This window comes from Oncorhynchus clarkii, chromosome 19 (assembly GCF_045791955.1).
Source record: "Oncorhynchus clarkii lewisi isolate Uvic-CL-2024 chromosome 19, UVic_Ocla_1.0, whole genome shotgun sequence".
Lineage (NCBI taxonomy): Eukaryota > Metazoa > Chordata > Actinopteri > Salmoniformes > Salmonidae > Oncorhynchus > Oncorhynchus clarkii.
Window position 1 is genome coordinate 4,369,034 of NC_092165.1, and position 21,101 is coordinate 4,390,134.

A 21,101-nucleotide genomic window follows, 5' to 3' on the forward strand; every position below is an offset into this window, starting at 1 on the left:
AGAACAGGCATCTCTGTGGTCTAAGGCAGGGGCGGACTGGCCTTCTGGCATTTCTGGCAAATGCCAGATGGGCTGGTCTATATGTAGCCCAGTGGGCCTGTCTAACTTTTTTTTTGTTTTTTTGCCCAAAATTATAATTATTTGGCTAAAAATGGGTGTTATAAATTCCAAGGTCGACATCTGGTCCCAGTCCACCCCTGGTCTATAAAAGCATGATAACCCTATGAGCTTAGTGAAAGCTATGCTTACTATGTAACTTTCATTTAATTGGCGACATTGTAAACAATCACCCTTGACACTAGCTAACAACTGCGCAAACTATCGGCTGGCCCCTCGGTGGGTGGCTGGCCCCTTTCCCCCGCGTGTGTGGCGTGTTTTCTGGAGGGGTAGAGTGGTGTGTGTGAGGGCCTCCGGTGAGGAGGGGTGGGCCGCTAAAAAGTTATTTTGAAAGTGACCCCAACTGTCAGGAATTGGACCGGGCAGCGGGTGCGCGCACACACACACACACACACACAGTCAGCTGTTCTGAGCTATGTCAGAAGATGACGGATACAGTTGTAGTGGAAGGACAAGTTAAATTCAGAGATGGGAAAAAGGTTCTTATCACCTTTAAAATGACATCTTCAAACGTTCCCGTTTCACGTTAACCGTTAATACAATAACGCGTTGATTTGACTGTTTGTTGTATTTGCTTTAACGTTGCTTTGCAGTGGAAGAGTCGTTGGGTCGCGTTGCGGAAGCCATCCCCAGTCGCAGGTAGGTCTACGAAGCAACCAACTAATACTACATGTATTAAATGTCTCCCAACATTTTAAAAAAATAATTTAGCAGTCTTTTTAAATGTTTTCTACTGTAATCTTCTTTCACCAATAAGATTTTCAGGAATTAAAAGTAAGCGCGACTTGTCAATGTGTCACATGGCGACGCGCCAACCGGAGCGCATAGTGCAAATATCACATAACCACGGTTACACGTGTGTGTGTGTGTGTGTGTGGAGGGGGTGTCGCGCTACACTTAACACATGGATCTAAAAAGTTATACGCTTCTGTTTGCCTTTAACACAAACGCCTTGAGAAGACTGGGCTAGTTGGTTTAACAAACTGTTTTAGCATGTATTTCAATGCTTAGACCACTTACAGGACTTAGTTGTGTCCAAGCAACAAAGTCAGGCTAGTTTAGCTACCTATGCTACCTGTTTAAAACCAGAGGCTTACATAAGAAGTATACCATATCATTCTGGCTAATTGCTTTCCCTGGTGTGTGTGTGTGTGTGTGTGGCTCTGAAAAGCAGTGATAAGATGAGAATAAAGAAACAGACTGAAACACTTGGAGAGACACAGCTGTGTGTGTGTGTGTCTCTGAAGAGCAGTGATAAGATGAGAATAAAGAAACAGACTGAAACACTTGGAGAGACACAGCTGTGTGTGTGTCTCTCTGAAGAGCAGTGATAAGATGAGAATAAAGAAACAGACTGAAACACTTGGAGAGACACAGCTGTGTTTATCATGTTCCTTTCTTCAGACATTGTCTCTCAGTGGAACTAAAAGGTGTATTGTGTCGAGTAAATGTATTGTGTCGAGCCGTCAACATGTTCTAGAACAACATGTGCCTTGTGTTCTGGAATACATAGACAGTGATTCTAATTCTAAGAGTGATTCCCACGAGACCCTGTGTTCCAATGCCTTTGAGGAGACCGATTGGGCGCCAGTGTGGCTGTTTATTGGACATTTCCTTCCTTGATGGGGCTGTGCTGTTATGTTCCTCGGACAGCCCTCCCTCTCTGTCACGGTGGGGTCTAATTGGTCTGTTATGTCCCTCCCTCTCTGTCACGGTGGGGTCTAATTGGTCTGTTATGTCCCTCAGACAGCCCTCCCTCTCTGTCACGGTGGGGCCTAATTGGTCTGTTATGTCCCTCCCCCTCTGTCACGGTGGGGCCTAATTGGTCTGTTATGTCCCTCAGACAGCCCTCCCTCTCTGTCACGGTGGGGCCTAATTGGTCTGTTATGTCCCTCCCCCTCTGTCACGGTGGGGTCTAATTGGTCTGTTATGTCCCTCGGACAGCCCTCCCCCTCTGTCACGGTGGGGTCTAATTGGTCTGTTATGTTCCTCGGACGGCCCTCCCTCTCTGTCACGGTGGGGCCTAATTGGTCTGTTATGTCCCTCGGGCAGCCCTCCCTCTCTGTCACGGTGGCATCTCATTGGCCACTTCTCTCCTGATGTAATACATATATTCTGAACAATTCCACAACAAATAAATAAAACACACATCTAAGTAAGGAATGGAATAAGAATATATGAATATAAATATATGGATGAGTGATGTCAGAGCGCCGTAGGTTAAGATGCAGTTTCTGGTAAGTTGATGCCGCTCAAATATCCAATAATTCTTCCCGGCTGTATGTAATAACACTTCAGATTTTCTGGGCTAACAATGTAAGAAATAAAACAATTTAAAAAACATTTTAAAAAATAAATAAAATACTGTACAGTTTCCTGAGGACTAGAAGCGAGGCAGCCCTCTCTGTCGGCACCCTTGTGTTATGTGTATTGGGAAGGGAGGATGGATGGGCAGTGTATAGGTAACAGTATAGCTTCCGTCCGTCCCCTCGCCCCGACCCGGGATCGAACCAGGGACCCTCTGCACACGTCAACAACTGACACCCACGAAGCATCGTTACCCATCGCGCCACAAAAAAAGCCACGGCCCTTGCAGAGCAAAGGAGGAACCAACTACTTCAAGGTCTCAGAGCGAGTGACGTCACCGATTGAATGCTAACTAGCTAGCTAGCTAGCTAACTAGCTAGCCATTTCACACCTGTTACTTATACATTGAGCACTATAATAGTCTGGTAGCAGCAGTTGTGATGTGTGTTGAGGTGCGGAGAATCAGTGCAGGTGGTCAGTCCAGTTCAAGTGTTCAGCAGTCTGATGACTTGTAGATAGAAACTGTCTCTGAGCCTGTTGGTGTCTATATCAATAGTTAGTCTTCAGCTGGACCAGGATCACTCAGCTGTGTTAGCGTTGCTATGACAGCAGGAAGTCTGTATTGATAGTGTTAGTTAGTCTTCAACTGGACCAGGATCACTCAGCTGTGTTAGCGTTGCTATGACAGCAGGAAGTCTGTATTGATAGTGTTAGTTAGTCTTCAACTGGACCAGGATCACTCAGCTGTGTTAGTGTTGCTATGACAGCAGGAAGTCTGTATTGATAGTGTTAGTTGGTCTACAGCTGGACCAGGATCACTCAGCTGTGTTAGCGTTGCTATGACAGCAGGATGTCTGTATTGATAGTGTTAGTTGGTCGACAGCTGGACCAGGATCACTCAGCTGTGTTAGCGTTGCTATGACAGCTTTGTTGACTGACTATGTACAGACTTATCTCTATAGCAACCACTTTGTTGACTGACAATGTACAGACTCATCTCTATAGCAACCACTTTTGTTGACTGACAATGTACAGACTCATCTCTATAGTAACCACTTTTGTTGACTGACAATGTACAGACTCATCTCTATAGTAACCACTTTTGTTGACTGACAATGTACAGACTCATCTCTATAGTAACCACTTTTGTTGACTGACAATGTACAGACTCATCTCTATAGCAACCACTTTTGTTGACTGACAATGTACAGACTCATCTCTATAGTAACCACTTTTGTTGACTGACAATGTACAGACTCATCTCTGTAGCAACCACTTTGTTGACTGACAATGTACAGACTCATCTCTATAGCAACCACTTTTGTTGACTGACAATGTACAGACTCATCTCTGTAGCAACCACTTTTGTTGACTGACAATGTACAGACTCATCTCTATAGCAACCACTTTTGTTGACTGACAATGTACAGACTCATCTCTATGGCAACCATTTTGCTGACAGATACACACGAGGCCTATATATATGATTTACATTAGGATGTTAGACTATATTATGTTATATAACATGTTATTTACAATCTGTTCCAATTGAATGAAGAACCCACAAAGGTATACATTTAAATATATACATTCAAGTTATGGTGTCTATAGTACGTTTAAATATATTAATAAATCATTGACACCGCTTCAAAAATCATAAGCCAACCACAGCCACATCCCTGATTGGTTAGCCTGTTTTGAATGTTTCTGATTCATATCGATGCCACACAGATACCAACTTATCTGGGTTTTAAACGGCCTAAAGGGGCAGTTGACCTGATTTCCATCAAACGTGTATTTCATACTTGTATGTAGGCTGGCTTTAATTGAGAATTGCTCTCATACAACCAGGACTAATTGAGAATTGCTCTCATACAACCAGGACTAATTGAGAATTGCTCTCATACAACCAAGACTAATTGAGAATTGCTCTCATACAACCAAGACTAATTGAGAATTGCTCTCATACACCCAAGACTAATTGAGAATTGCTCTCATACAATCAGGACTAATTGAGAATTGCTCTCATACACCCAAGACTAAATGAGAATTGCTCTCATACAATCAGGACTAATTGAGAATTGCTCTCATACACCTAAGACTAAATGAGAATTGCTCTCATACAACCAGGACTAATTGAGAATTGCTCTCATACAACCAAGACTAATTGAGAATTGCTCTCATACACCCAAGACTAAATGAGAATTGCTCTCATACAATCAGGACTAATTGAGAATTGCTCTCATACAACCAGGACTAATTGAGAATTGCTCTCATACAACCAAGACTAATTGAGAATTGCTCTCATACAACCAAGACTAAATGAGAATTGCTCTCATACAACCAGGACTAATTGAGAATTGCTCACATACAACCAGGACTAATTGAGAATTGCTCTCATACAATCAGGACTAATTGAGAATTGCTCTCATACAACCAAGACTAATTGAGAATTGCTCTCATACAACCAAGACTAAATGAGAATTGCTCTCATACAACCAGGACTAATTGAGAATTGCTCTCATACAACCAGGACTAATTGAGAATTGCTCTCATACAACCAAGACTAATTGAGAATTGCTCTCATACAACCAAGACTAATTGAGAATTGCTCTCATACACCCAAGACTAAATGAGAATTGCTCTTGTAACGGATGTGAAACGGCTAGCTTAGTTAGCGGTGGTGCGCGCTAAATAGCGTTTCAATCGGTGACGTCACTTGCTCTGAGACCTTGAAGTAGTGGTTCCCCTTGCTCTGCGATGGGTAACGATGCTTCGTGGGTGACTGTTGTTGATGTGTGCAGAGGGTCCCTGGTTCGCGCCCGGGTATGGGCGAGGGGACGGTCTAAAGTTATACTGTTACACTCTCATACAACCAAGACTAATTGAGAAATGCTCTCATACAACCAGGACTAATTCTCCAGGGCAAATCAAGTTCTAAAATATTCTGTCTATGGAATTACATATTATTACACATTACACATATTACTATAGAATTCTGTTACATATTAGAAGGGGTTATTGTTCTGTTACATATTAGAAGGGGTTATTGTTCTGTTACATATTAGAGGGGGTTATTGTTCTGTTACATATTAGAAGGGGTTATTGTTCTGTTACATATTAGAAGGGGTTATTGTTCTGTTACATATTAGAAGGGGTTATTGTTCTGTTACATATTAGAAGGGGTTATTGTTCTGTTACATATTAGAAGGGGTTATTGTTCTGTTACATATTAGAAGGGGTTATTGTTATGTTACATATTAGAAGGGGTTATTGTTCTGTTACATATTAGAAGGGGTTATTGTTCTGTTACATATTAGAAGGGGTTATTGTTCTGTTACATATTAGAAGGGGTTATTGTTCTGTTACATGTTAGAAGGGGTTATTGTTCTGGTACATATTAGAAGGGGTTATTGTTCTGTTACATATTAGAAGGGGTTATTGTTCTGTTACATATTAGAAGGGGTTATTGTTCTGTTACATATTAGAAGGGGTTATTGTTCTGTTACATATTAGAAGGGGTTATTGTTCTGTTACATATTAGAAGGGGTTATTGTTCTGTTACATATTAGAAGGGGTTATTGTTCTGTTACATATTAGAAGGGGTTATTGTTCTGTTACATATTAGAAGGGGTTATTGTTCTGTTACATATTAGAGGGGGTTATTGTTCTGTTACATGTTAGAAGGGGTTATTGTCCTGTTACATATTAGAGGGGGTTATTGTTCTGTTACATATTAGAAGGGGTTATTGCTCTGTTACATATTAGAGGGGGTTATTGTTCTGTTACATATTAGAAGGGGTTATTGTTCTGGTACATATTAGAAGGGGTTATTGTTCTGTTACATATTAGAAGGGGTTATTGTTCTGTTACATATTAGAAGGGGTTATTGTTCTGTTACATATTAGAAGGGGTTATTGTTCTGTTACATATTAGAGGGGGTTATTGTTCTGTTACATGTTAGAAGGGGTTATTGTCCTGTTACATATTAGAAGGGGTTATTGTTCTGTTACATATTAGAAGGGGTTATTGTTCTGTTACATATTAGAAGGGGTTATTGTTCTGTTACATATTAGAAGGGGTTATTGTTCTGGTACATATTAGAAGGGGTTATTGTTCTGTTACATATTAGAAGGGGTTATTGTTCTGTTACATATTAGAAGGGGTTATTGTTATGTTACATATTAGAAGGGGTTATTGTTCTGTTACATATTAGAAGGGGTTATTGTTATGTTACATATTAGAAGGGGTTATTGTTCTGTTACATGTTCTGTTACATGTTAGAAGGGGTTATTGTTCTGTTACATATTAGAAGGGGTTATTGTTCTGTTACATATTAGAGGGGGTTATTGTCCTGTTACATATTAGAAGGGGTTATTGTTCTGTTACATATTAGAAGGGTTTTTTGTTCTGTTACATATTAGAAGGGGTTATTGTTCTGTATTGTTCTGTTACATGTTCTGTTATTAGAAGGGGTTATTGTTCTGTTACATATTAGAAGGGGTTATTGTTCTGTTACATATTAGAAGGGGTTATTGTTCTGTTACATGTTCTGTTACATATTAGAAGGGGTTATTGTTCTGTTACATGTTCTGTTACATGTTAGAAGGGGTTATTGTTCTGTTACATATTAGAAGGGGTTATTGTTCTGTTACATATTAGAAGGGGTTATTGTTCTGTTACATATTAGAAGGGGTTATTGTTCTGTTACATATTAGAAGGGGTTATTGTTCTGTTACATATTAGAAGGGGTTATTGTTCTGTTACATATTAGAAGGGGTTATTGTTCTGTTACATGTTCTGTTACATATTAGAAGGGGTTATTGTTCTGTTACATATTAGAAGGGGTTATTGTTCTGTTACATATTAGAAGGGGTTATTGTTCTGGTACATATTAGAAGGGGTTATTGTTCTGTTACATATTAGAAGGGGTTATTGTTCTGGTACATATTAGAAGGGGTTATTGTTCTGTTACATATTAGAAGGGGTTATTGTTCTGTTACATGTTAGAAGGGGTTATTGTTCTGTTACATGTTCTGTTACATATTAGAAGGGGTTATTGTTATGTTACATATTAGAAGGGGTTATTGTTCTGTTACATGTTCTGTTACATATTAGAAGGGGTTATTGTTATGTTACATATTAGAAGGGGTTATTGTTCTGTTACATGTTAGAAGGGGTTATTGTTCTGTTACATATTAGAAGGGGTTATTGTTCTGTTACATGTTCTGTTACATATTAGAAGGGGTTATTGTTCTGTTACATGTTAGAAGGGGTTATTGTTCTGTTACATATTAGAAGGGGTTATTGTTCTGTTACATATTAGAAGGGGTTATTGTTCTGTTACATGTTAGAAGGGGTTATTGTTCTGTTACATATTAGAAGGGGTTATTGTCCTGTTACATATTAGAATGGGTTATTGTTCTGTTACATATTAGAAGGGGTTATTGTCCTGTTACATATTAGAAGGGGTTATTGTTCTGTTACATATTAGAAGGGGTTATTGTTCTGTTACATATTAGAAGGGGTTATTGTTCTGTTACATATTAGAAGGGGTTATTGTTCTGGTACATATTAGAAGGGGTTATTGTTCTGTTACATATTAGAAGGGGTTATTGTTCTGTTACATATTAGAAGGGGTTATTGTTATGTTACATATTAGAAGGGGTTATTGTTCTGTTACATATTAGAAGGGGTTATTGTTATGTTACATATTAGAAGGGGTTATTGTTCTGTTACATGTTCTGTTACATGTTAGAAGGGGTTATTGTTCTGTTACATATTAGAAGGGGTTATTGTTCTGTTACATATTAGAGGGGGTTATTGTCCTGTTACATATTAGAAGGGGTTATTGTTCTGTTACATATTAGAAGGGGTTATTGTTCTGTTACATATTAGAAGGGGTTATTGTTCTGTATTGTTCTGTTACATGTTCTGTTATTAGAAGGGGTTATTGTTCTGTTACATATTAGAAGGGGTTATTGTTTTGTTACATATTAGAAGGGGTTATTGTTCTGTTACATGTTCTGTTACATATTAGAAGGGGTTATTGTTCTGTTACATGTTCTGTTACATATTAGAAGGGGTTATTGTTCTGTTACATATTAGAAGGGGTTATTGTTCTGTTACATATTAGAAGGGGTTATTGTTCTGTTACATATTAGAAGGGGTTATTGTTCTGTTACATATTAGAAGGGGTTATTGTTCTGTTACATATTAGAAGGGGTTATTGTTCTGTTACATGTTCTGTTACATATTAGAAGGGGTTATTGTTCTGTTACATATTAGAAGGGGTTATTGTTCTGTTACATATTAGAAGGGGTTATTGTCCTGTTACATATTAGAAGGGGTTATTGTTCTGGTACATATTAGAAGGGGTTATTGTTCTGTTACATATTAGAAGGGGTTATTGTTCTGGTACATATTAGAAGGGGTTATTGTTCTGTTACATATTAGAAGGGGTTATTGTTCTGTTACATATTAGAAGGGGTTATTGTTCTGTTACATATTAGAGGGGGTTATTGTTCTGTTACATATTAGAAGGGGTTATTGTTCTGTTACATATTAGAAGGGGTTATTGTTCTGTTACATGTTAGAGGGGGTTATTGTTCTGTTACATATTAGAAGGGGTTATTGTTCTGTTACATATTAGAAGGGGTTATTGTTCTGTTACATGTTAGAAGGGGTTATTGTTCTGTTACATATTAGAAGGGGTTATTGTTCTGTTACATATTAGAAGGGGTTATTGTTCTGTTACATATTAGAAGGGGTTATTGTTCTGTTACATATTAGAAGGGGTTATTGTTCTGTTACATATTAGAAGGGGTTATTGTTCTGTTACATATTAGAAGGGGTTATTGTTCTGTTACATATTAGAAGGGGTTATTGTTCTGTTACATATTAGAAGGGGTTATTGTTCTGTTACATATTAGAAGGGGTTATTGCTCTGTTACATATTAGAGGGGGTTATTGTTCTGTTACATATTAGAAGGGGTTATTGTTCTGTTACATATTAGAAGGGGTTATTGTTCTGTTACATATTAGAAGGGGTTATTGTTCTGTTACATATTAGAAGGGGTTATTGCTCTGTTACATATTAGAAGGGGTTATTGTTCTGTTACATATTAGAAGGGGTTATTGTTCTGGTACATATTAGAAGGGGTTATTGTTCTGTTACATATTAGAAGGGGTTATTGTTCTGTTACATATTAGAAGGGGTTATTGTTCTGTTACATATTAGAAGGGGTTATTGTTCTGTTACATGTTAGAAGGGGTTATTGTTCTGTTACATATTAGAAGGGGTTATTGTTCTGTTACATATTAGAAGGGGTTATTGTTCTGTTACATGTTAGAAGGGGTTATTGTTCTGTTACATGTTCTGTTACATATTAGAAGGGGTTATTGTTCTGTTACATACTAGAAGGGGTTATTGTTCTGTTACATGTTAGAAGGGGTTATTGTTCTGTTACATATTAGAAGGGGTTATTGTTCTGTTACATATTAGAGGGGGTTATTGTTCTGTTACATATTAGAGGGGGTTATTGTTCTGTTACATATTAGAGGGGGTTATTGTTCTGTTACATATTAGAAGGGGTTATTGTTCTGTTACATATTAGAGGGGGTTATTGTTCTGTTACATATTAGAAGGGGTTATTGTTCTGTTACATATTAGAAGGGGTTATTGTTCTGTTACATATTAGAAGGGGTTATTGTTCTGTTACATATTAGAGGGGGTTATTGTTCTGTTACATATTAGAAGGGGTTATTGTTCTGTTACATGTTAGAAGGGGTTATTGTTCTGTTACATGTTACAAGGGGTTATTGTTCTGTTACATATTAGAAGGGGTTATTGTTCTGTTACATGTTAGAAGGGGTTATTGTTCTGTTACATGTTCTGTTACATATTAGAAGGGGTTATTGTTCTGTTACATATTACAAGGGGTTATTGTTCTGTTACATATTAGAAGGGGTTATTGTTCTGTTACATGTTAGAAGGGGTTATTGTTCTGTTACATGTTCTGTTACATATTAGAAGGGGTTATTGTTCTGTTACATATTAGAAGGGGTTATTGTTCTGTTACATATTAGAAGGGGTTATTGTTCTGTTACATATTAGAAGGGGTTATTGTTCTGTTACATATTAGAAGGGGTTATTGTTCTGTTACATGTTAGAAGGGGTTGTTGTTCTGTTACATATTAGAAGGGGTTATTGTTCTGTTACATATTAGAAGGGGTTATTGTTCTGTTACATATTAGAAGGGGTTATTGTTCTGTTACATGTTAGAAGGGGTTATTGTTCTGTTACATATTAGAAGGGGTTATTGTCCTGTTACATATTAGAAGGGGTTATTGTTCTGTTACATATTAGAAGGGGTTATTGTTCTGTTACATATTAGAAGGGGTTATTGTTCTGTTACATATTAGAAGGGGTTATTGTTCTGTTACATATTAGAAGGGGTTATTGTTCTGTTACATATTAGAAGGGGTTATTGTTCTGTTACATATTAGAAGGGGTTATTGTTCTGTTACATATTAGAAGGGGTTATTGTTCTGTTACATATTAGAAGGGGTTATTGTTCTGTTACATATTAGAAGGGGTTATTGTTCTGTTACATATTAGAAGGGGTTATTGTTCTGTTACATATTAGAAGAGGTTATTGTTCTGTTACATGTTAGAAGGGGTTATTGTTCTGTTACATGTTCTGTTACATATTAGAAGGGGTTATTGTTCTGTTACATATTAGAAGGGGTTATTGTTCTGTTACATATTAGAAGGGGTTATTGTTCTGTTACATATTAGAAGGGGTTATTGTTCTGTTACATATTAGAAGGGGTTATTGTTCTGTTACATATTAGAAGGGGTTATTGTTCTGTTACATATTAGAAGGGGTTATTGTTCTGTTACATATTAGAAGGGGTTATTGTTCTGTTACATATTAGAAGAGGTTATTGTTCTGTTACATGTTAGAAGGGGTTATTGTTCTGTTACATGTTCTGTTACATATTAGAAGGGGTTATTGTTCTGTTACATATTAGAAGGGGTTATTGTTCTGTTACATATTAGAAGGGGTTATTGTTCTGTTACATATTAGAAGGGGTTATTGTTATGTTACATATTAGAAGGGGTTATTGTTCTGTTACATGTTCTGTTACATATTAGAAGGGGTTATTGTTCTGTTACATGTTCTGTTACATATCAGAAGGGGTTATTGTTCTGTTACATATTAGAAGGGGTTATTGTTCTGTTACATATTAGAAGGGGTTATTGTTATGTTACATATTAGAAGGGGTTATTGTTCTGTTACATGTTCTGTTACATATTAGAAGGGGTTATTGTTCTGTTACATATTAGAAGGGGTTATTGTTCTGTTACATATTAGAGGGGGTTATTGTTCTGTTACATATTAGAGGGGGTTATTGTTCTGTTACATATTAGAAGGGGTTATTGTTCTGTTACATATTAGAGGGGGTTATTGTTCTGTTACATGTTAGAAGGGGTTATTGTCCTGTTACATATTAGAAGGGGTTATTGTTCTGTTACATATTAGAAGGGGTTATTGTTCTGTTACATATTAGAAGGGGTTATTGTTCTGTTACATATTAGAAGGGGTTATTGTTCTGTTACATATTAGAAGGGGTTATTGTTCTGTTACATATTAGAAGGGGTTATTGTTCTGTTACATATTAGAAGGGGTTATTGTTCTGTTACATATTAGAAGGGGTTATTGTTCTGTTACATATTAGAAGGGGTTATTGTTCTGTTACATATTAGAAGGGGTTATTGTTCTGTTACATGTTAGAGGGGGTTATTGTTCTGTTACATATTAGAAGGGGTTATTGTTCTGTTACATATTAGAAGGGGTTATTGTTCTGTTACATGTTAGAAGGGGTTATTGTTCTGTTACATATTAGAAGGGGTTATTGTTCTGTTACATATTAGAAGGGGTTATTGTTCTGTTACATATTAGAAGGGGTTATTGTTCTGTTACATATTAGAAGGGGTTATTGTTCTGTTACATATTAGAAGGGGTTATTGTTCTGTTACATATTAGAAGGGGTTATTGTTCTGTTACATATTAGAAGGGGTTATTGTTCTGTTACATATTAGAAGGGGTTATTGTTCTGTTACATATTAGAAGGGGTTATTGCTCTGTTACATATTAGAGGGGGTTATTGTTCTGTTACATATTAGAAGGGGTTATTGTTCTGTTACATATTAGAAGGGGTTATTGTTCTGTTACATATTAGAAGGGGTTATTGTTCTGTTACATATTAGAAGGGGTTATTGCTCTGTTACATATTAGAAGGGGTTATTGTTCTGTTACATATTAGAAGGGGTTATTGTTCTGGTACATATTAGAAGGGGTTATTGTTCTGTTACATATTAGAAGGGGTTATTGTTCTGTTACATATTAGAAGGGGTTATTGTTCTGTTACATATTAGAAGGGGTTATTGTTCTGTTACATGTTAGAAGGGGTTATTGTTCTGTTACATATTAGAAGGGGTTATTGTTCTGTTACATATTAGAAGGGGTTATTGTTCTGTTACATGTTAGAAGGGGTTATTGTTCTGTTACATGTTCTGTTACATATTAGAAGGGGTTATTGTTCTGTTACATACTAGAAGGGGTTATTGTTCTGTTACATGTTAGAAGGGGTTATTGTTCTGTTACATATTAGAAGGGGTTATTGTTCTGTTACATATTAGAGGGGGTTATTGTTCTGTTACATATTAGAGGGGGTTATTGTTCTGTTACATATTAGAGGGGGTTATTGTTCTGTTACATATTAGAAGGGGTTATTGTTCTGTTACATATTAGAGGGGGTTATTGTTCTGTTACATATTAGAAGGGGTTATTGTTCTGTTACATATTAGAAGGGGTTATTGTTCTGTTACATATTAGAAGGGGTTATTGTTCTGTTACATATTAGAGGGGGTTATTGTTCTGTTACATATTAGAAGGGGTTATTGTTCTGTTACATGTTAGAAGGGGTTATTGTTCTGTTACATGTTACAAGGGGTTATTGTTCTGTTACATATTAGAAGGGGTTATTGTTCTGTTACATGTTAGAAGGGGTTATTGTTCTGTTACATGTTCTGTTACATATTAGAAGGGGTTATTGTTCTGTTACATATTACAAGGGGTTATTGTTCTGTTACATATTAGAAGGGGTTATTGTTCTGTTACATGTTAGAAGGGGTTATTGTTCTGTTACATGTTCTGTTACATATTAGAAGGGGTTATTGTTCTGTTACATATTAGAAGGGGTTATTGTTCTGTTACATATTAGAAGGGGTTATTGTTCTGTTACATATTAGAAGGGGTTATTGTTCTGTTACATATTAGAAGGGGTTATTGTTCTGTTACATGTTAGAAGGGGTTGTTGTTCTGTTACATATTAGAAGGGGTTATTGTTCTGTTACATATTAGAAGGGGTTATTGTTCTGTTACATATTAGAAGGGGTTATTGTTCTGTTACATGTTAGAAGGGGTTATTGTTCTGTTACATATTAGAAGGGGTTATTGTCCTGTTACATATTAGAAGGGGTTATTGTTCTGTTACATATTAGAAGGGGTTATTGTTCTGTTACATATTAGAAGGGGTTATTGTTCTGTTACATATTAGAAGGGGTTATTGTTCTGTTACATATTAGAAGGGGTTATTGTTCTGTTACATATTAGAAGGGGTTATTGTTCTGTTACATATTAGAAGGGGTTATTGTTCTGTTACATATTAGAAGGGGTTATTGTTCTGTTACATATTAGAAGGGGTTATTGTTCTGTTACATATTAGAAGGGGTTATTGTTCTGTTACATATTAGAAGGGGTTATTGTTCTGTTACATATTAGAAGAGGTTATTGTTCTGTTACATGTTAGAAGGGGTTATTGTTCTGTTACATGTTCTGTTACATATTAGAAGGGGTTATTGTTCTGTTACATATTAGAAGGGGTTATTGTTCTGTTACATATTAGAAGGGGTTATTGTTATGTTACATATTAGAAGGGGTTATTGTTCTGTTACATATTAGAAGGGGTTATTGTTCTGTTACATATTAGAAGGGGTTATTGTTCTGTTACATATTAGAAGGGGTTATTGTTCTGTTACATATTAGAAGGGGTTATTGTTCTGTTACATATTAGAAGAGGTTATTGTTCTGTTACATGTTAGAAGGGGTTATTGTTCTGTTACATGTTCTGTTACATATTAGAAGGGGTTATTGTTCTGTTACATATTAGAAGGGGTTATTGTTCTGTTACATATTAGAAGGGGTTATTGTTCTGTTACATATTAGAAGGGGTTATTGTTATGTTACATATTAGAAGGGGTTATTGTTCTGTTACATGTTCTGTTACATATTAGAAGGGGTTATTGTTCTGTTACATGTTCTGTTACATATCAGAAGGGGTTATTGTTCTGTTACATATTAGAAGGGGTTATTGTTCTGTTACATATTAGAAGGGGTTATTGTTATGTTACATATTAGAAGGGGTTATTGTTCTGTTACATGTTCTGTTACATATTAGAAGGGGTTATTGTTCTGTTACATATTAGAAGGGGTTATTGTTCTGTTACATATTAGAGGGGGTTATTGTTCTGTTACATATTAGAGGGGGTTATTGTTCTGTTACATATTAGAAGGGGTTATTGTTCTGTTACATATTAGAGGGGGTTATTGTTCTGTTACATGTTAGAAGGGGTTATTGTCCTGTTACATATTAGAAGGGGTTATTGTTCTGTTACATATTAGAAGGGGTTATTGTTCTGTTACATATTAGAAGGGGTTATTGTTCTGTTACATATTAGAAGGGGTTATTGTTCTGTTACATATTAGAAGGGGTTATTGTTCTGTTACATATTAGAAGGGGTTATTGTTCTGTTACATATTAGAAGGGGTTATTGTTCTGTTACATATTAGAAGGGGTTATTGTTCTGTTACATATTAGAAGGGGTTATTGTTCTGTTACATATTAGAAGGGGTTATTGTTCTGTTACATATTAGAGGGGGTTATTGTTCTGTTACATATTAGAAGGGGTTATTGTTCTGTTACATATTAGCAGGGGTTATTGTTCTGTTACATATTAGAATGGGTTATTGTTCTGTTACATATTAGAAGGGGTTATTGTTCTGGTACATATTAGAAGGGGTTATTGTTCTGTTACATATTAGAAGGGGTTATTGTTCTGGTACATATTAGAAGGGGTTATTGTTCTGTTACATATTAGAAGGGGTTATTGTTCTGTTACATATTAGAAGGGGTTATTGTTCTGTTACATATTAGAAGGGGTTATTGTTCTGTTACATATTAGAGGGGGTTATTGTTCTGTTACATATTAGAAGGGGTTATTGTTCTGTTACATATTAGAAGGGGTTATTGTTCTGTTACATATTAGAAGGGGTTATTGTTCTGTTACATTATAGAAGGGGTTATTGTTCTGGTACATATTAGAAGGGGTTATTGTTCTGTTACATATTAGAAGGGGTTATTGTTCTGTTACATTATAGAAGGGGTTATTGTTCTGTTACATATTAGAAGGGGTTATTGTTCTGTTACATATTAGAAGGGGTTATTGTTCTGTGACATTATAGAAGGGGTTATTGTTCTGGTACATATTAGAAGGGGTTATTGTTCTGTTACATATTAGAAGGGGTTATTGTTCTGTTACATATTAGAAGGGGTTATTGTTCTGTTACATATTAGAAGGGGTTATTGTTCTGTTACATATTAGAAGGGGTTATTGTTCTGTTACATATTAGAAGGGGTTATTGTTCTGTTACATATTAGAAGGGGTTATTGTTCTGTTACATATTAGAGGGGGTTATTGTTCTGTTACATATTAGAGGGGGTTATTGTTCTGTTACATATTAGAGGGGGTTATTGTTCTGTTACATATTAGAAGGGGTTATTGTTCTGTTACATTATAGAAGGGGTTATTGTTCTGTTACATGTTCTGTTACATATTAGAAGGGGTTATTGTTCTGTTACATGTTCTGTTACATATTAGAGGGGGTTATTGTTCTGTTACATATTAGAAGGGGTTATTGTTCTGTTACATATTAGAAGGGGTTATTGTTCTGTTACATATTAGAAGGGGTTATTGTTCTGTTACATATTAGCAGGGGTTATTGTTCTGTTACATATTAGAATGGGTTATTGTTCTGTTACATATTAGAAGGGGTTATTGTTCTGGTACATATTAGAAGGGGTTATTGTTCTGTTACATATTAGAAGGGGTTATTGTTCTGGTACATATTAGAAGGGGTTATTGTTCTGTTACATATTAGAAGGGGTTATTGTTCTGTTACATATTAGAAGGGGTTATTGTTCTGTTACATATTAGAAGGGGTTATTGTTCTGTTACATGTTCTGTTACATATTAGAGGGGGTTATTGTTCTGTTACATATTAGAAGGGGTTATTGTTCTGTTACATATTAGAAGGGGTTATTGTTCTGTTACATATTAGAAGGGGTTATTGTTCTGTTACATGTTAGAATGGGTTATTGTTCTGTTACATATTAGAAGGGGTTATTGTTCTGTTACATATTAGAAGGGGTTATTGTTCTGTTACATATTAGAAGGGGTTATTGTTCTGTTACATGTTAGAAGGGGTTATTGGTCTGTTACATATTAGAAGGGGTTATTGTTCTGTTACATATTAGAAGGGGTTATTGTTCTGTTACATATTAGAAGGGGTTATTGTTCTGTTACATATTAGAAGGGGTTATTGTTCTGTTACATATTAGAAGGGGTTATTGTTCTGTTACATATTAGAAGGGGTTATTGTTCTGTTAGATGTTAGAGGGGGTTATTGTTCTGTTACATATCAGAAGGGGTTATTGTTCTGTTACATATTAGAAGGGGTTATTGTTCTGTTACATTATAGAAGGGGTTATTGTTCTGGTACATATTAGAAGGGGTTATTGTTCTGTTACATATTAGAAGGGGTTATTGTTCTGTTACATATTAGAAGGGGTTATTGTTCTGTTACATATTAGAAGGGGTTATTGTTCTGTTACATATTAGAAGGGGTTATTGTTCTGTTACATATTAGAAGGGGTTATTGTTCTGGTACATATTAGAGGGGGTTATTGTTCTGTTACATGTTAGAAGGGGTTATTGTTCTGTTACATATTAGAAGGGGTTATTGTTCTGTTACATATTAGAAGGGGTTATTGTTCTGTTACATATTAGAAGGGGTTATTGTTCTGTTACATATTAGAAGGGGTTATTGTTCTGTTACATATTAGAAGGGGTTATTGTTCTGTTACATGTTAGAAGGGGTTATTATTCTGTTACATATTAGAAGGGGTTATTGTTCTGTTACATATTAGAAGGGGTTATTGTTCTGTTACATATTAGAAGGGGTTATTGTTCTGGTACATATTAGAAGGGGTTATTGTTCTGTTACATATTAGAAGGGGTTATTGTTCTGTTACATATTAGAAGGGGTTATTGTTCTGTTACATATTAGAAGGGGTTATTGTTCTGTTACATATTAGAGGGGGTTATTGTTCTGTTACATATTAGAAGGGGTTATTGTTCTGTTACATATTAGAAGGGGTTATTGTTCTGTTACATATTAGAAGGGGTTATTGTTCTGTTACATGTTAGAAGGGGTTATTGTTCTGTTACATATTAGAAGGGGTTATTGTCCTGTTACATATTAGAAGGGGTTATTGTTCTGTTACATATTAGAAGGGGTTATTGTTCTGTTACATATTAGAAGGGGTTATTGTTCTGTTACATATTAGAAGGGGTTATTGTTCTGTTACATATTAGAAGGGGTTATTGTTCTGTTACATATTAGAAGGGGTTATTGTTCTGTTACATATTAGAAGGGGTTATTGTTCTGTTACATATTAGAAGGGGTTATTGTTCTGTTACATATTAGAAGGGGTTATTGTTCTGTTACATATTAGAAGGGGTTATTGTTCTGTTACATGTTAGAAGGGGTTATTGTTCTGTTACATGTTCTGTTACATATTAGAAGGGGTTATTGTTCTGTTACATATTAGAAGGGGTTATTGTTCTGTTACATATTAGAAGGGGTTATTGTTCTGTTACATATTAGAAGGGGTTATTGTTCTGTTACATATTAGAAGGGGTTATTGTTCTGTTACATATTAGAAGGGGTTATTGTTCTGTTACATATTAGAAGGGGTTATTGTTCTGTTACATATTAGAAGGGGTTATTGTTCTGTTACATATTAGAAGGGGTTATTGTTCTGTTACATATTAGAAGGGGGTATTGTTCTGTTACATATTAGAAGGGGTTATTGTTCTGTTACATATTAGAAGGGGTTATTGTTCTGTTACATATTAGAAGGGGTTATTGTTCTGTTACATATTAGAAGGGGTTATTGTTCTGTTACATATTAGAGGGGGTTATTGTTCTGTTACATATTAGAAGGGGTTATTGTTCTGTTACATATTAGAGGGGGTTATTGTTCTGTTACATATTAGAAGGGGTTATTGTTCTGTTACATATTAGAAGGGGTTATTGTTCTGTTACATAATAGAGGGGGTTATTTTTTATTTATTTTAGTTTTTAGGGGGTAGATCTGATTTAATATTGCAGATCTTCTATCAATGTCATTTCAACTCATATATTTTTGTTATTGTAAATATATTATTTTAAATATATATATTTTTTCTTAAATATATTTTCCCTTATTATTGTCCCCTAACCCTCCCACCTCTCCCCTAATTGTAGTAAACTAATGAACAACAACACTTAGGCTTCTACTTCCAGTTTATACATACTATATACATTCTACGGACACAGTATATTTTACATTAGTTATCTTGTTGTTATTAGTCCCATCCTTCCTCTCCCCTCAACCCCTCCCAGTCCCATCCTTCAGCTCCCCTCAACCCCTCCCATTCCCAGCCTTCAGCTCCCCTCAACCCCTCCCATTCCCAGCCTTCAGCTCCCCTCAACCCCTCCCATCTATCTCTGAACACCATCCAGTCCTTCAGCTCCCCTCAACCCCTCCCATCTATCTCTGAACACCCTCCAGTCCCACCCTTCAGCTCCCCTCAACCCCTCCCATCTATCTCTGAACACCCTCCAGTCCCATCCTTCAGCTCCCCTCAACCCCTCCCATCTATCTCTGAACACCCTCCAGTCCCAGCCTTCAGCTCCCCTCAACCCCTCCCATCTATCTCTGAACACCCTCCAGTCCCATCCTTCAGCTCCCCTCAACCCCTCACATCTATCTCTAAAAGGGATTCTATGTTCAAAATGATTTCACCATCTCTCCTCTCCTCCCTCTCTACCCAGACTGCCTCTCTCTCCTGGTCTACCGGGATAAGTCCGATAAGGTCAGGGGTCGTCGTGAGCGGCTGCAGATGACCTTGGAGGGGATCTGTGGAGTGGAGCCGGGGTTAGGGTACGACGGGGTGGCCTACACCCTCACCATCCTCTGTCTGGGACACACAGTGGGACTGGGCTTCGACAGCAGAGAGGGGCTGACGGCATGGGACGCTAGGCTGAGATACAGCCTGGGAGAAGGTAGGCTGGAGGGGGGGCAGTAGTGTGCGTGCGTGCGCGTGCGTGCGTGCTGAGATATAGCCTGGGAGAAGGTTGGGTGGAGGGGGGGGGGCAGTTGTGTGCGTTTGTTTGTGTGTGCGTGTGTGCCTCTGTGTGTGTGTGTGTGTGTGCCTCTGTGTGTGTGTGTGCGATTAAGTTTGCGAAGAAGTTGGTTTAATATGTACATCTCAGTCTAGACCAGTGGCGGTTGGTGCCGTCAACATTAGGGAGGATTGTTTTTGGTTTGTTTAATGAGCACGGCCTTATTTCAATTACAGCAGGTTTAGGTTACTGTCATTCATATTCACCCAGTTCAATGTAACAGTGACAGGTTTAGGTTACTGTCATTCATATTCACCCAGTTCAATGTCACAGTGACAGGTTTAGGTTACTGTCATTCACCCAGTTCAATGTAACAGTGACAGGTTTAGGTTACTGTCATTCATATTCACCCAGTTCAATGTAACAGTGACAGGTTTAGGTTACTGTCATTCATATTCACCCTGTTCAATGTAACAGTGACAGGTTTAGGTTACTGTCATTCACCCAGTTCAATGTAACAGTGACAGGTTTAGGTTACTGGCATTCACCCAGGTCAATGTAACAGTGACAGGTTTAGGTCACTGTCATTCATATTCACCCAGTTCAATGTAACAGTGACAGGTTTAGGTTACTGTCATTCATATTCACCCAGTTCAATGTAACAGTGACAGGTTTAGGTTACTGTCATTCATATTCACCCAGTTCAATGTAACAGTGACAGGTTTAGGTTACTGTCATTCATATTCACCCAGTTCAATGTAACAGTGACAGGTTTAGGTTACTGTCATTCATATTCACCCAGTTCAATGTAACAGTGACAGGTTTAGGTTACTGTCATTCATATTCACCCAGTTCAATGTAACAGTGGTAGGTTTAGGTTACTGTCATTCATATTCACCCAGTTCAATGTAACAGTGACAGGTTTAGGTTACTGTCATTCATATTCACCCAGTTCAATGTCACAGTGACAGGTTTAGGTTACTGTCATTCATATTCACCCAGTTCAATGTCACAGTGACAGGTTTAGGTTACTGTCATTCATATTCACCCAGTTCAATGTAACAGTGATAGGTTTAGGTTACTGTCATTCATTTTCAC

At 36.8% G+C, this 21,101-nt stretch overlaps 1 protein-coding gene across 9 annotated transcripts in view; it reads left to right on the forward strand.

The window, feature by feature from the left end:
• The first annotated feature begins 474 nt into the window (after nucleotides 1–474).
• The window catches only part of LOC139374616 (protein Dok-7-like), a 56,816-nt gene continuing 36,189 nt past the window's right edge, over nucleotides 475–21,101 (forward strand). For 4 of the 9 annotated variants that reach the window (XM_071115644.1, XM_071115646.1, XM_071115647.1 and 1 more), the window contains exons 1-3: nucleotides 526–596; nucleotides 711–756; nucleotides 19,713–19,943. In XM_071115644.1, the coding sequence (XP_070971745.1) occupies nucleotides 543–596; nucleotides 711–756; nucleotides 19,713–19,943 (331 nt within the window). In that variant the 5' untranslated portion in view covers nucleotides 526–542. Of the gene's footprint in view, nucleotides 597–710; nucleotides 757–19,712; nucleotides 19,944–21,101 lie in introns of all 9 variants that reach the window. The other 5 variants (XR_011627698.1, XR_011627702.1, XR_011627700.1 and 2 more) reach the window with 3 other exon arrangements.